The 18,578-nt window shown below is 46.8% G+C and overlaps 1 protein-coding gene across 1 annotated transcript in view; it reads right to left on the bottom strand.

Annotated features, from left to right (window-relative positions):
- The window catches only part of flna (filamin A, alpha (actin binding protein 280)), a 227,559-nt gene that overhangs the window by 35,803 nt on the left and 173,178 nt on the right, over positions 1–18,578 (bottom strand). The window contains exon 30 of the mRNA XM_045696120.1: positions 1,002–1,081. Within this exon, the coding sequence (XP_045552076.1) occupies positions 1,002–1,081 (80 nt within the window). The remainder of the gene's footprint in view (positions 1–1,001; positions 1,082–18,578) is intronic.

The raw sequence follows: 18,578 nt of genomic DNA, 5'->3' as shown, positions 1-18,578 counted from the left end.
AGAGAGAGGAGGGAGGGAGTGGAGAGGCACGTCACCTAGAGAGGAGAGAGAGGAGGGAGGGAGGGGAGAGGCACGTCACCTAGAGAGGAGAGAGAGGAGGGAGGGAGGGGAGAGGCACGTCACCTAGAGAGGAGAGAGAGGAGGGAGGGAGTGGAGAGGCACGTCCCCTAGAGAGGAGGGAGAGGAGGGAGGGAGTGGAGAGGCACGTCACCTAGAGAGGAGAGAGAGGAGGGAGGGAGGGGAGAGGCACGTCACCTAGAGAGGAGAGAGAGGAGGGAGGGAGAGGAGAAGAGAGAGAGGGAGGGAGGGGTGGAGAGGCACGTCACCTAGAGAGGAGAGAGAGGAGGGAGGGAGTGGAGAGGCACGTCACCTAGAGAGGAGAGAGGAGGGAGGGAGTGGAGAGGCACTTCACCTAGAGAGGAGAGAGAGGAGGGAGGGAGTGGAGAGGCACGTCACCTAGAGAGGAGAGAGAGGAGGGAGGGAGTGGGGAGGCACGTCACCTAGAGAGGAGAGAGAGGAGGGGTGGAGAGGCACGTCACCTAGAGAGGCGAGAGAGAGGAGGGAGGGAGTGGAGAGGCACGTCACCTAGAGAGGAGAGAGGAGGGAGGGAGTGGAGAGGCACGTCACCTAGAGAGGAGAGAGAGGAGGGAGGGAGTGGAGAGTTATGTCACCTAGAGAGGAGAGAGAGGAGGGAGGGAGTGGAGAGGCACGTCACCTAGAGAGGAGAGAGAGGAGGGGTGGAGAGGCACGTCACCTAGAGAAGAGAGAGGAGAGAGAGGAGGGGTGGAGAGGCACGTCACCTAGAGAGGAGAGAGAGGAGGGAGGGGTGGAGAGGCACGTCACCTAGAGAGGAGAGAGAGGAGGGAGTGGAGAGACCCTGACCCTGACCCTAACTCTAACTCTGACCCTAAACCCTAATCCTAACTCTAACCCTAACCCCTAAACCAAACAAATAGAAGAAACAGAATCTTTCTATGATGCCAACATCTGTTCATCTTCACCTTTCCTTTTCCAGCAGCCTTCGCATTCACAGTGATGACGGTCTGCTCGCCGCTCTGGATGGTCGTACCCACACCAGCTCCTGAGAGAGGTGGAGGGATGGAGGGATGGAGAAGTGGAGGAATGGAGAGATGGAGGGATGGAGAGATGGAGGAATGGAGAGATTTAGGGATGGAGAGGTGGAGAGGTGGAGGGAAGGATGAATGGAGGGATGGAGAGATGGAGAGATGGAGGGATGGAGGGATGGAGAGGTGGAGGGATGGAGGGGTGGAGAGGTGGAGGGATGGAGGGAAGGAGAGGTGGAGGGATGGAGGGATGGAGGGGTAGAGGGATGGAGGGGTGGAGAGGTGGAAGGATGGAGAGATGGAGGGATGTAGAGATGGAGGGTAGAGGGTAGAGGGATAGAGGGATGGAGGGGTAGAGGGATGGAGGGATGGAGGGGTGGAGGGGTAGAGGGATGGAGGGATGGAGGGGTAGAGAGGTACAGGGATGGAGGGATAGAGAGATGGAGGGGTGGAGGGGTAGAGAGGTACAGGGATGGAGAGGTACAGGGATGGAGGGATGAGAGATGGAAGGATAGAGAGATGGAGATATAGAAGGATGGAGGGATGGAGAGATGGGGGATGGCGAGATGGAGGGATGGAGGGATGGAGAGGTAGAGAGATGGAGGGATGGATAGATGGAGGAATAGAGAGATGGAGAGATTGGGGGAAATAGAGTCAGACACAAATTAAAAGTCAGACTCCCTCCCTCCCTCATGTCATCCATGTATCATCTCCATGATCCCATGAGCCCTATTCTCCTTAAAGCACTATACTCGAATAAAGAACACAATGTCACCATGCCATCTTCTACTGTTAGACTACATTAGTTATTAGACGAGAGAGAGAAAGAGAGAGAGAGGAAGAGAGAAAGAAAGAGAGAAAGAAAGAGAGAGAGCGTATACTGTGGCAAACTATTTGACCATGGTTACTTATCAAAACCCTAGAAAAACCTTGACAAAGTACAGGCTCAGTGAGCACAGCCTTGCCATTGAGAAGGGTAGACACAGGAAAACCTGGCTCCCTGTAGAGGAAAGGCTGTGCAACCACTGCACAACAGCAGAACCTGAGACGGAGCTGCATTTCCTGACAAAATGTCAAAAATATAAAACAATTAGAGAGTGTCATTTCCCCAAATTTGAAACCCTTATTCAAGGTTTCAAAGACCTCTCTGATGAGAGTGTCACGTTCTGACCAGTATGAGGGTTATTCTGTTAGTGTAGGCTGGTCAGGACGTGGCAGAGGGTATTTGGTTTATGTGGTTCGGGGTGTGTGTATTATGTAGAGGGTAGTGGATTTATGTATTCCGGGGTTTTTTGGTCACTGCTCTGTTAGTCTTACTAGTTAGTCTGTTTCTATGTTTAGTTAATTGGGGTGTGGACTCTCAATTGAAGGCAGGTGTTGTCTAGTTGCCTTTGATTGAGAGTCCTATATATTAGGGTGTGTTTGTGTTTGTAATTGGTGGGAGGTTGTCACTTGAATTGCTGTCTTTAGCCGTCAAGTCTGTATTCGTCGTCCATCGTTTTGTTTTGTTTGTGTAAGTGTTTCATTAAAATTAATTATGAGCACTCAACCCGCTGCACCTTGGTCCATTCCTGACAACTGTCGTTACAGAGAGTAGGCTACCCGTCCTTTTGGGGAAGGACGCACAGAGCTGTGGGTTACAGAGAGTAGGCTACCCGTCCTGTTGGGGGAGGACGCTGAGAACTGTGGGTTACAGAGAGTAGGCTACCCGTCCTGTTGGGGGAGGACGCTGAGAACTGTGGGTTACAGAGAGTAGGCTACCCGTCCTGTTGGGGGAGGACGCAGAGAACTGTGGGTTACAGAGAGTAGGCTACCCGTCCTGTTGGGGGAGGACGCTGAGAACTGTGGGTTACAGAGAGTAGGCTACCCGTCCTGTTGGGGGAGGACGCACAGAGCTGTGGGTTACAGAGAGTAGGCTACCCGTCCTGTTGGGGGAGGACGCAGAGAGCTGTGGGTTACAGAGAGTAGGCTACCCGTCCTGTTGGGGGAGGACGCACAGAGCTGTGGGTTACAGAGAGTAGGCTACCCGTCCTGTTGGGGGAGGACGCTGAGAACTGTGGGTTACAGAGAGTAGGCTACCCGTCCTGTTGGGGGAGGACGCACAGAGCTGTGGGTTACAGAGAGTAGGCTACCCGTCCTGTTGGGGGAGGACGCAGAGAACTGTGGGTTACAGAGAGTAGGCTACCCGTCCTGTTGGAGGAGGACGCTGAGAACTGTGGGTTACAGAGAGTAGGCTACCCGTCCTGTTGGGGGAGGAAGCAGAGAGCTGTGGGTTACAGAGAGTAGGCTACCCGTCCTGTTGGGGGAGGACGCACAGAGCTGTGGGTTACAGAGAGTAGGCTACCCGTCCTGTTGGGGGAGGACGCAGAGAACTGTGGGTTACAGAGAGTAGGCTACCCGTCCTGTTGGAGGAGGACGCTGAGAACTGTGGGTTACAGAGAGTAGGCTACCCGTCCTGTTGGAGGAGGACGCTGAGAACTGTGGGTTACAGAGAGTAGGCTACCCGTCCTGTTGGGGGAGGACGCACAGAGCTGTGGGTTACAGAGAGTAGGCTACCCGTCCTGTTGGGGGAGGACGCTGAGAACTGTGGGTTGTGTTAATAATGTTGTGTTAATATTGTTAACATAATATTATGTTAATATTGTAAATCTCCAAAGTAAGCTTTGGCAATATGTACATTGTTACTTCATGCCAATAAAGCAAATTGAATTGAATTGAGAGATAGAGAGAGTTGTCATGAGAGGTCCTGAGCTCCCACATTTATTTGCATGTTTTTATAAAAATGTAGATTTAGAGTTTGATAAATTTGGATTTCTTGGCAAGGACATATACAGGACACTACCCTCCACAACATAACCTTCACTATGTCACCAATACATATACATGATTCTACCCACTACAACACTATGTCACCAGGACATATACAGGATACTACCCTCCACAACACTATGTCACCAGGACATATACAGGATACTACCCTCCACAACACTATGTCACCAGGACATATACAGGATACTACCCTCCACAACACTATGTCACCAGGACATATACAGGATACTACCCTCCACAACACTATGTCACCAGGACATATACAAGATACAACCCTCCACAACACTATGTCACCAGGACATATACAGGATACTACCCTCCACAACACTATGTCACCAGGACATATACAGGATACTACCCTCCACAACACTATGTCACCAGGACATATACAGGATACTACCCTCCACAACACTATGTCACCAGGACATATACAGGATACTACCCTCCACAACACTATGTCACCAGGACATATACAGGATGTTACCCTCTACAACATAACCTTCACTATGTCACCAGGACATATACAGGATACTACCCTCCACAACACTATGTCACCAGGACATATACAGGATACTACCCTCCACAACACTATGTCACCAGGACATATACGGGATACTACCCTCCACAACATAACCTTCACTATGTCACCAGGACATATACAGGATACTACCCTCCGCAACAATATGTAACCAGGACATATACAGGATACTACCCTCTACAACACTATGTCACCAGGACATATACAGGATACTACCCTCCACAACACTATGTCACCAGGATATATACAGGATACTACCCTCCTCAACATAACCTTCACTATGTCACCAGGACATATACAGGATAGTACCCTCCACAACACTATGTCACCAGGACATATACAGGATACTACCCTCCACAACATAACCTTCACTATGTCACCAGGACATATACAGGATACTACCCTCCACAACACTATGTCACCAGGACATATACAGGATTCTACCCTCTACAACATAACCTTCACTATGTCACCAGGACATATACAGGATACTACCCTCCACAACACTATGTCACCAGGACATATACAGGATACGACCCTTTACAATACTGTCACCAGGACATATACAGGATACTACCCTCCACAACACTATGTCACCAGGACATATACAGGATACTACCCTCCACAACATAACCTTCACTATGTCACCACGACATATAAAGGATACTACCCTCCACAACATAACCTTCACTATGTCACCAGGACATATGCAGGATACTACCCTCCACAACATAACCTTCACTATGTCACCAGGACATATACAGGATACTACCCTCTACAACACTATGTCACCAGGACATATACAGGATACTACCCTCCACAACATAACCTTCACTATGTCACCAGGACATATACAGGATACTACCCTCCACAACACTATGTCACCAGGACATATACAGGATACTACCCTCTACAACACTATGTCACCAGGACACATACAGGATACTACCCTCCACAACGCTATGTCACCAGGACATATACAGGATGCTACCCTCTACAACACTATGTCACCAGGACATATACAGGATACTACCCTCCATAACACTATGTCACCAGGACATATACAGGATGCTACCCTCTACAACACTATGTCACCAGGACATATACAGGATACTACCCTCCATAACACTATGTCACCAGGACATATACAGTATACTACCCTCTACAACACTATGTTACCAGGACATATATAGGACACTACCCTCCACAACACTATGTCACCAGGACATATACAGGATACTACCCTTCATAACACTATGTCACCAGGACATATACAGTATACTACCCTCTACAACACTATGTTACCAGGACATATATAGGACACTACCCTCCACAACACTATGTCACCAGGACATATACAGGATACTACCCTCCACAACACTATGTCACCAGGACATATACAGGATACTACCCTCCACAACACTATGTCACCAGGACATATACAAGATACTACCCTCCACAACACTATGTCACCAGGACATATACAGGATACTACCCTCCACAACACTATGTCACCAGGACATATACAGGATACTACCCTCCACAACACTATGTCACCAGGACATATACAAGATAAAACCCTCCACAACACTATGTCACCAGGACATATACAGGATACTACCCTCCACAACACTATGTCACCAGGACATATACAGGATACTACCCTCCACAACACTATGTCACCAGGACATATACAGGATACTACCCTCCACAACACTATGTCACCAGGACATATAAAGGATACTACCCTCCATCACATAACCTTCACTATGTCACCAGGTCATATACAGGATACTACCCTCCACAACACTATGTCACCAGGACATATACAGGATACTACCCTCCACACCATAACCTTCACTATGTCACCAGGACACATACAGGAAACTACCCTCCACAACATAACCTTCACTATGTCACCAGGACATATACAGGATACTACCCTCCACAACACTATGTCACCAGGACATATACAGGATACTACCCTCCACAACACTATGTCACCAGGACATATACACCTATACTACCCTCTACAACACTATGCCACCAGGACATATACAGGATACTACCCTCCACAACACTATGTCACCAGGACATATACACCTATACTACCCTCTACAACACTATGCCACCAGGACATATACAGGATACTACCCTCCACAACACTATGTCACCAGGACATATACAGGATACTACCCTCCACAACACTATGTCACCAGGACATATACAGGATACTACCCTCCACACCATAACCTTCACTATGTCACCAGGACACATACAGGATACTACCCTCCACAACACAACCTTCACTATGTCACCAGGACATATACAGGATACTACCCTCCACAACACTATGTCACCAGGACATATACAGGATACTACAGTCCACAACACTATGTCACCAGGACATATACACCTATACTACCCTCTACAACACTATGCCACCAGGACATATACAGGATACTACCCTCCACAACACTATGCCACCAGGACATATACAGGATGCTACCCTCCACAACACTATGTCACCAGGACATATACAGGATACTACCCTCCACAACACTATGTCACCAGGACATATACAGGATACTACCCTCCACAACACTATGTCACCAGGACATATACAGGATACTACCCTCCACAACACTATGTCACCAGGACATATACAGGATACTACCCTCCATCACATAACCTTCACTATGTCACTAGGACATATACAGGATACTACCCTCCACAACATAACCTTCACTATGTCACCAGGACATATACAGGATACTACCCTCCACAACATAACCTTCACTATGTCACCAGGACATATACAGGATACTACCCTCCACAACATAACCTTCACTATGTCACCAGGACATATACAGGATACTACCCTCCACAACATAACCTTCACTATGTCACCAGGACATATACAGGATACTACCCTCCACAACATAACCTTCACTATGTCACCAGGACATATACAGGATACTACCCTCCACAACACTATGTCACCAGGACATATACAGGATTCTACCCTCCACAACACTATGTCACCAGGACATATAGAGGATACTACCCTCCACAACACTATGTCACCAGGACATATACAGGATACTACCCTCCACAACACTATGTCACCAGGACATATACAGGATACTACCCTCCACAACACTATGTCACCAGGACATATAGAGGATACTACCCTCCACAACACTATGTTACCAGGACATATACAAGATACAACCCTCCACAACACTATGTCACCAGGACATATACAGGATACTACCCTCCACAACACTATGTCACCAGGACATATACAGGATACTACCCTCCACAACACTATGTCACCAGGACATATACAGGATACTACCCTCCACAACACTATGTCACCAGGACATATACAGGATACTACCCTCCACAACACTATGTCACCAGGACATATACAGAATACTACCCTCCACAACACTATGTTACCAGGACATATACAGGATACTACCCTCCACAACACTATGTCACCAGGACATATACAGGATACTACCCTCCACAACATAACTTTCACTATGTCACCAGGACATATACAGGATAGTACCCTCCACAACACTATGTCACCAGGACATATAGAGGATACTACCCTCCACAACACTATGTCACCAGGACATATACAGGATAGTACCCTCCACAACACTATGTCACCAGGACATATAGAGGATAGTACCCTCCACAACACTATGTCACCAGGACATATACAGGATACTACCCTCCACAACACTATGTCACCAGGACATATACAGGATACTACCCTCCACAACACTATGTTACCAGGACATATACAGGATACTACCCTCCACAACACTATGTCACCAGGACATATACAGAATACTACCCTCCACAACACTATGTCACCAGGACATATACAGGATACTACCCTCCACAACATAACCTTCACTATGTCACCAGGACATATACAGGATACTACCCTCCACAACATAACCTTCACTATGTCACCAGGACATATACAGGATACTACCCTCCACAACACTATGTCACCAGGACATATACAGGATTCTACCCTCCACAACACTATGTCACCAGGACATATAGAGGATACTACCCTCCACAACACTATGTCACCAGGACATATACAGGATACTACCCTCCACAACACTATGTCACCAGGACATATACAGGATACTACCCTCCACAACACTATGTCACCAGGACATATAGAGGATACTACCCTCCACAACACTATGTTACCAGGACATATACAAGATACAACCCTCCACAACACTATGTCACCAGGACATATACAGGATACTACCCTCCACAACACTATGTCACCAGGACATATACAGGATACTACCCTCCACAACACTATGTCACCAGGACATATACAGGATACTACCCTCCACAACACTATGTCACCAGGACATATACAGGATACTACCCTCCACAACACTATGTCACCAGGACATATACAGAATACTACCCTCCACAACACTATGTTACCAGGACATATACAGGATACTACCCTCCACAACACTATGTCACCAGGACATATACAGGATACTACCCTCCACAACATAACTTTCACTATGTCACCAGGACATATACAGGATAGTACCCTCCACAACACTATGTCACCAGGACATATAGAGGATACTACCCTCCACAACACTATGTCACCAGGACATATACAGGATAGTACCCTCCACAACACTATGTCACCAGGACATATAGAGGATAGTACCCTCCACAACACTATGTCACCAGGACATATACAGGATACTACCCTCCACAACACTATGTCACCAGGACATATACAGGATACTACCCTCCACAACACTATGTTACCAGGACATATACAGGATACTACCCTCCACAACACTATGTCACCAGGACATATACAGAATACTACCCTCCACAACACTATGTCACCAGGACATATACAGGATACTACCCTCCACAACACTATGTCACCAGGACATATACAGGATACTACCCTCCACAACACTATGTCACCAGGACATATACAGGATACTACCCTCCACAACACTATGTCACCAGGACATATACAGGATACTACCCTCCACAACACTATGTCACCAGGACATATACAGGATGTTACCCTCTACAACACTATGTCACCAGGACATATAGAGGATAGTACCCTCCACAACACTATGTCACCAGGACATATACAGGATACTACCCTCCACAACACTATGTCACCAGGACATATACAGGATACTACCCTCCACAACACTATGTCACCAGGACATATACAGGATACTACCCTCCACAACACTATGTCACCAGGACATATACAGGATACTACCCTCTACAACACTATGTCACCAGGACATATAGAGGATACTACCCTCCACAACACTATGTCACCAGGACATATACAGGATACTACCCTCCACAACACTATGTCACCAGGACATATACAGGATACTACCCTCCACAACACTATGTTACCAGGACATATACAGGATACTACCCTCCACAACACTATGTCACCAGGACATATACAGGATACTACCCTCCACAACACTATGTCACCAGGACATATACAGGATACTACCCTCCACAACACTATGTCACCAGGACATATACAGGATACTACCCTCCACAACACTATGTCACCAGGACATATACAGGATGTTACCCTCTACAACACTATGTCACCAGGACATATAGAGGATAGTACCCTCCACAACACTATGTCACCAGGACATATACAGGATACTACCCTCCACAACACTATGTCACCAGGACATATACAGGATACTACCCTCCACAACACTATGTCACTAGGACATATACAGGATACTACCCTCCACAACACTATGTCACCAGGACATATACAGGATACTACCCTCTACAACACTATGTCACCAGGACATATAGAGGATACTACCCTCCACAACACTATGTCACCAGGACATATACAGGATACTACCCTCCACAACACTATGTCACCAGGACATATACAGGATACTACCCTCCACAACACTATGTCACCAGGACATATACAGGATACTACCCTCCACAACACTATGTCACCAGGACATATACAGGATACTACCCTCCACAACACTATGTCACCAGGACATATACAGGATACTACCCTCTACAACACTATGTCACCAGGACATATAGAGGATACTACCCTCCACAACACTATGTCACCAGGACATATACAGGATACTACCCTCCACAACACTATGTCACCAGGACATATACAGGATACTACCCTCCACAACACTATGTCATCAGGACATATACAGGATACTACCCTCCACAACACTATGTCACCAGGACATATAGAGGATACTACCCTCCACAACACTATGTCACCAGGACATATACAGGATACTACCCTCCACAACACTATGTTACCAGGACATATACAGGATACTACCCTCCACAACACTATGTTACCAGGACATATACAGGATACTACCCTCCACAACACTATGTTACCAGGACATATACAGGATACTACCCTCCACAACACTATGTCACCAGGACATATACAGGATACTACCCTCTACAACACTATGTCACCAGGACATATAGAGGATACTACCCTCCACAACACTATGTCACCAGGACATATACAGGATACTACCCTCCACAACACTATGTCACCAGGACATATACAGGATACTACCCTCCACAACACTATGTCATCAGGACATATACAGGATACTACCCTCCACAACACTATGTCACCAGGACATATAGAGGATACTACCCTCCACAACACTATGTCACCAGGACATATACAGGATACTACCCTCCACAACACTATGTTACCAGGACATATACAGGATACTACCCTCCACAACACTATGTTACCAGGACATATACAGGATACTACCCTCCACAACACTATGTTACCAGGACATATACAGGATACTACCCTCCACAACACTATGTCACCAGGACATATACAGGATACTACCCTCCACAACATAACCTTCACTATGTCACCAGGACATATAGAGGATACTACCCTCCACAACATAACCTTCACTATGTCACCAGGACATATACAGGATACTACCCTCCACAACACTATGTCACCAGGACATATACAGGATTCTACCCTCTACAACATAACCTTCACTATGTCACCAGGACATATACAGGATACTACCCTCCACAACACTATGTCACCAGGACATATACAGGATACGACCCTTTACAATACTGTCACCAGGACATATACAGGATACTACCCTCCACAACACTATGTCACCAGGACATATACAGGATACTACCCTCCACAACATAACCTTCACTATGTCACCACGACATATAAAGGATACTACCCTCCACAACATAACCTTCACTATGTCACCAGGACATATGCAGGATACTACCCTCCACAACATAACCTTCACTATGTCACCAGGACATATACAGGATACTACCCTCTACAACACTATGTCACCAGGACATATACAGGATACTACCCTCCACAACATAACCTTCACTATGTCACCAGGACATATACAGGATACTACCCTCCACAACACTATGTCACCAGGACATATACAGGATACTACCCTCTACAACACTATGTCACCAGGACACATACAGGATACTACCCTCCACAACGCTATGTCACCAGGACATATACAGGATGCTACCCTCTACAACACTATGTCACCAGGACATATACAGGATACTACCCTCCATAACACTATGTCACCAGGACATATACAGGATGCTACCCTCTACAACACTATGTCACCAGGACATATACAGGATACTACCCTCCATAACACTATGTCACCAGGACATATACAGTATACTACCCTCTACAACACTATGTTACCAGGACATATATAGGACACTACCCTCCACAACACTATGTCACCAGGACATATACAGGATACTACCCTTCATAACACTATGTCACCAGGACATATACAGTATACTACCCTCTACAACACTATGTTACCAGGACATATATAGGACACTACCCTCCACAACACTATGTCACCAGGACATATACAGGATACTACCCTCCACAACACTATGTCACCAGGACATATACAGGATACTACCCTCCACAACACTATGTCACCAGGACATATACAAGATACTACCCTCCACAACACTATGTCACCAGGACATATACAGGATACTACCCTCCACAACACTATGTCACCAGGACATATACAGGATACTACCCTCCACAACACTATGTCACCAGGACATATACAAGATAAAACCCTCCACAACACTATGTCACCAGGACATATACAGGATACTACCCTCCACAACACTATGTCACCAGGACATATACAGGATACTACCCTCCACAACACTATGTCACCAGGACATATACAGGATACTACCCTCCACAACACTATGTCACCAGGACATATAAAGGATACTACCCTCCATCACATAACCTTCACTATGTCACCAGGTCATATACAGGATACTACCCTCCACAACACTATGTCACCAGGACATATACAGGATACTACCCTCCACACCATAACCTTCACTATGTCACCAGGACACATACAGGAAACTACCCTCCACAACATAACCTTCACTATGTCACCAGGACATATACAGGATACTACCCTCCACAACACTATGTCACCAGGACATATACAGGATACTACCCTCCACAACACTATGTCACCAGGACATATACACCTATACTACCCTCTACAACACTATGCCACCAGGACATATACAGGATACTACCCTCCACAACACTATGTCACCAGGACATATACACCTATACTACCCTCTACAACACTATGCCACCAGGACATATACAGGATACTACCCTCCACAACACTATGTCACCAGGACATATACAGGATACTACCCTCCACAACACTATGTCACCAGGACATATACAGGATACTACCCTCCACACCATAACCTTCACTATGTCACCAGGACACATACAGGATACTACCCTCCACAACACAACCTTCACTATGTCACCAGGACATATACAGGATACTACCCTCCACAACACTATGTCACCAGGACATATACAGGATACTACAGTCCACAACACTATGTCACCAGGACATATACACCTATACTACCCTCTACAACACTATGCCACCAGGACATATACAGGATACTACCCTCCACAACACTATGCCACCAGGACATATACAGGATGCTACCCTCCACAACACTATGTCACCAGGACATATACAGGATACTACCCTCCACAACACTATGTCACCAGGACATATACAGGATACTACCCTCCACAACACTATGTCACCAGGACATATACAGGATACTACCCTCCACAACACTATGTCACCAGGACATATACAGGATACTACCCTCCACAACACTATGTCACCAGGACATATACAGAATACTACCCTCCACAACACTATGTTACCAGGACATATACAGGATACTACCCTCCACAACACTATGTCACCAGGACATATACAGGATACTACCCTCCACAACATAACTTTCACTATGTCACCAGGACATATACAGGATAGTACCCTCCACAACACTATGTCACCAGGACATATAGAGGATACTACCCTCCACAACACTATGTCACCAGGACATATACAGGATAGTACCCTCCACAACACTATGTCACCAGGACATATAGAGGATAGTACCCTCCACAACACTATGTCACCAGGACATATACAGGATACTACCCTCCACAACATAACCTTCACTATGTCACCAGGACATATAGAGGATACTACCCTCCACAACACTATGTCACCAGGACATATACAGGATACTACCCTCCACAACATAACCTTCACTATGTCACCAGGACATATAGAGGATACTACCCTCCACAACATAACCTTCACTATGTCACCAGGACATATACAGGATACTACCCTCCACAACATAACCTTCACTATGTCACCAGGACATATACAGGATACTACCCTCCACAACACTATGTCACCAGGACATATACAGGATACTACAGTCCACAACACTATGTCACCAGGACATATACACCTATACTACCCTCTACAACACTATGCCACCAGGACATATACAGGATACTACCCTCCACAACACTATGCCACCAGGACATATACAGGATGCTACCCTCCACAACACTATGTCACCAGGACATATACAGGATACTACCCTCCACAACACTATGTCACCAGGACATATACAGGATACTACCCTCCACAACACTATGTCACCAGGACATATACAGGATACTACCCTCCACAACACTATGTCACCAGGACATATACAGGATACTACCCTCCACAACACTATGTCACCAGGACATATACAGAATACTACCCTCCACAACACTATGTCACCAGGACATATACAGGATACTACCCTCCACAACACTATGTCACCAGGACATATACAGGATACTACCCTCCACAACACTATGTCACCAGGACATATACAGGATACTACCCTCCACAACACTATGTCACCAGATTTTGGATGGAATTACCTTCATACCACCAAAGATTATTATTCCCAAGCCAAACAAACAGAAACATGAAAACACCCTGGAACTGAGTGAGTAATGTTTAGTCTGAAGCCAAGTAGAAAAATGCATTACAATGATATATTTTACTTTATAAGAACTGAATGCTAGGACAAAGAGGTACGACTTTAATTAGCACTGAGGTGTGAAGTGAGAGGTGTCAAAGCCCTCGAGCCCAACAATGAGTGTAGCACAACCAAATGCAGAGCCCTTTGAAGCCCCCTCTCGCTGTTCAGAGGTAAAATACAGAATCCTCTGGATGGAAAAAAATGATAAGTCACAAAAAGATCACAAAATGAAGGACCTGGAAAATCACGAGACACTTTTGCTGACTGTTATAAAAATAGGAATATAAGCAACTTAATCTTCCACACAGACCATCCCTGACACAGACCAATGAAAATCCCCAAGCCCAGGTGATCCCACCCCCTCTGAGCACCCCCCCATCAGCCACCCTGATAGCCCCCCCCCCCACACCCACTGAGGACATACACAAGCCACATATTGTTCTCCTTGTGGACTTAAACAGGAAATATATACAAGAAAATCAACTTTTTCCCAAACACACAGTGTGTCTAAACACTGGTGTCCAAACACCCAGCACCCTAGACCTTCTGTCTGAACTAGGTTCACCCAACGCCCCCTAGCCTTCTGTCTGAGGACCAACTAGGGTCACCCAGCGCACCCTAGACCTTCTGTCTGAGGACCAACTAGGTTCACCCAGCGCACCCTAGACCTTCTGTCTGAGGACCAACCAGGGTCACCCAGCACCCTAGACCTTCTGTCTGAGGACCAACTAGGTTCACCCAGCGCCCTAGACCTTCTGTCTGAGGACCAACTAGGGTCACCCAGCGCCCTAGACCTTCTGTCTGAGGACCAACTAGGTTCACCCAGCGCACCCTAGACCTTCTGTCTGAGGACCAACTAGGTTCACCCAGCACCCTAGACCTTCTGTCTGAGGACCAACTAGGTTCACCCAGCGCACCCTAGACCTTCTGTCTGAGGACCAACTAGGTTCACCCAGCGCACCCTAGACCTTCTGTCTGAGGACCAACTAGGGTCACCCAGCACCCTAGACCTTCTGTCTGAGGACCAACTAGGTTCACCCAGCACCCTAGACCTTCTGTCTGAGGACCAACTAGGTTCACCCAGTGCACCCTAGACCTTCTGTCTGAGGACCAACTAGGGTCACCCAGCGCACCCTAGACCTTCTGTCTGAGGACCAACTAGGTTCACCCAGTGCACCCTAGACCTTCTGTCTGAGGACCAACTAGGGTCACCCAGCGCACCCTAGACCTTCTGTCTGAGGACCAACTAGGGTCACCCAGCGCCCTAGACCTTCTGTCTGAGGACCAACTAGGGTCACCCAGCGCCCTAGACCTTCTGTCTGAGGACCAACTAGGTTCACCCAGCACCCTAGACCTTCTGTCTGAGGACCAACTAGGTTCACCCAGCGCACCCTAGACCTTCTGTCTGAGGACCAACTAGGGTCACCCAGCACCTTAGAACTTCTGTCTGAGGACCAACTAGGGTCACCCAGCGCACCCTAGACCTTCTGTCTGAGGACCAACTAGGTTCACCCAGCGCACCCTAGACCTTCTGTCTGAGGACCAACTAGGGTCACCCAGCACCTTAGACCTTCTGTCTGAGGACCAACTAGGGTCACCCAGCGTGCCCTAGACCTTCTGTCTGAGGACCAACTAGGGTCACCCAGCGCACCCTAGACCTTCTGTCTGGGGACCAACTAGGGTCACCCAGCGCACCCTAGACCTTCTGTCTGAGGACCAACTAGGTTCACCCAGCGCCCTAGACCTTCTGTCTGAGGACCAACTAGGGTCACCCAGCGCCCTAGACCTTCTGTCTGAGGACCAACTAGGGTCACCCAGCGCACCCTAGACCTTCTGTCTGAGGACCAACTGGCTTCACCCAGCGCCCTAGACCTTCTGTCTGAGGACCAACTAGGGTCACCCAGCCACATAATAATACACACAGGCACAAACGACCTGAGAGCCCAGCTGGAAACTGTGGCCACAGCACTGAAGGGAGTGATTGAAAAAGCTTCTTCTACTTTCCCCATCGCACCAGTGGTTATCTCCACCCTGCTACCACGAAAATACTTCCACCCTGCCACCATACAGCGGGTAAATGCAAGTATTTCCCGTGACTGTGACTCAAAACCACCACTCCACCCAAGTCCCATCCACCAAACTACCAGGTGTGAAACAGGGAAGGGACTCAGGGGGTATGCTAATTTGGTATATAGCAGACCTAACCCACTCTATTAAATTAGTCAAAACAGGAACATTTTACATCTGGCTAGAAATGAATAAGGAAATGATCTCAACAGAGAAAATGTCCTCCTGTGTGCTACCTATATCCCCCCACTAGAATCCCTGTACTTTAATGAAGACAGCTTCTCCATCCTACCTATATCCCCCCACTAGTATCCCCATACTATAATGAAGACAGCTTCTCCATCCTACCTATATCCCCCCACTAGAATACCCATACTATAATGAAGACAGCTTCTCCATCCTACCTATATCCCCCCACTAGAATCCCCATACTATAATGAAGACAGCTTCTCCATCCTACCTATATCCCCCCACTAGAATCCCCATACTATAATGAAGACAGATTCTCCATCCTGGAAGGGGAAATCAATAATTTCCAGGCCCAGGGACATGTACTAGTCTGTGGCGACTTAAATGCAGAACTGGACATGAACCTGACACCCTCAGCACACAGGGGGACAAACACCTACCTGGAGGTGACAGCATTCCCTCCCCCATATGCCCCCCTAGGCACAACAACGTCAACTATCATCTCTTGGCAGTAGTACTGTAGACTACTTTATCACTGACCTTAACCCAGAGTCTCTCAGAGTGTTCACAGTCAGCCCATTGACACCCCTATCAGACCACAGCAAAATCACAGTCTACTGGAACAGAGCAATACTCAATCATGAGGCATCAAAGTCAAAGGAACTGAATAATATTAAGAAATACTATAGATGGAAGGAAAGTAGTGTGGAAACCTACCAAACAACTATTAGGCAACAACACATTCAATCCATTTTAGACAACTTCCTGGACAAAACGTTCCACTGTAATAGTGAAGGTGTAAACTTGGCAGGAGAAAACCTAAACAGTATATTTGACCTCTCAGCTTCCCTGTCAAATCTAAACATTTCAAACAGAAAACCGAAGAAAATTAACAACAATGACAAATGGTTTGATGAAGAATACAAAAACCTAATAAAGAAATTGAGAAACTTATCCAACCAGAAACATAGAGACCCAGAAAACCAGAGTCTACGCCTTCACTATGGTGAACCACTAAAACAATACAGAAAACCAGAGTCTACGCCTTCACTATGGTGAACCACTAAAAAAATACAGAAAACCAGAGTCTACGCCTTCACTATGGTGAACCACTAAAACAATACAGAAAACCAGAGTCTACGTCTTCACTATGGTGAACCACTAAAACAATACAGAAAACCAGAGTCTACGCCTTCACTATGGTGAACCACTAAAACAATACAGAAAACCAGAGCCTACGCCTTCACTATGGTGAACCACTAAAACAATACAGAAAACCAGAGTCTACGCCTTCACTATGGTGAACC

The sequence above is a fragment of the Salmo salar genome, chromosome ssa15 (assembly GCF_905237065.1).
Source record: "Salmo salar chromosome ssa15, Ssal_v3.1, whole genome shotgun sequence".
Lineage (NCBI taxonomy): Eukaryota > Metazoa > Chordata > Actinopteri > Salmoniformes > Salmonidae > Salmo > Salmo salar.
The sequence above is the reverse complement of the archived record's forward strand: the minus strand, read 5'-3'. Positions and strand labels throughout refer to the sequence as shown.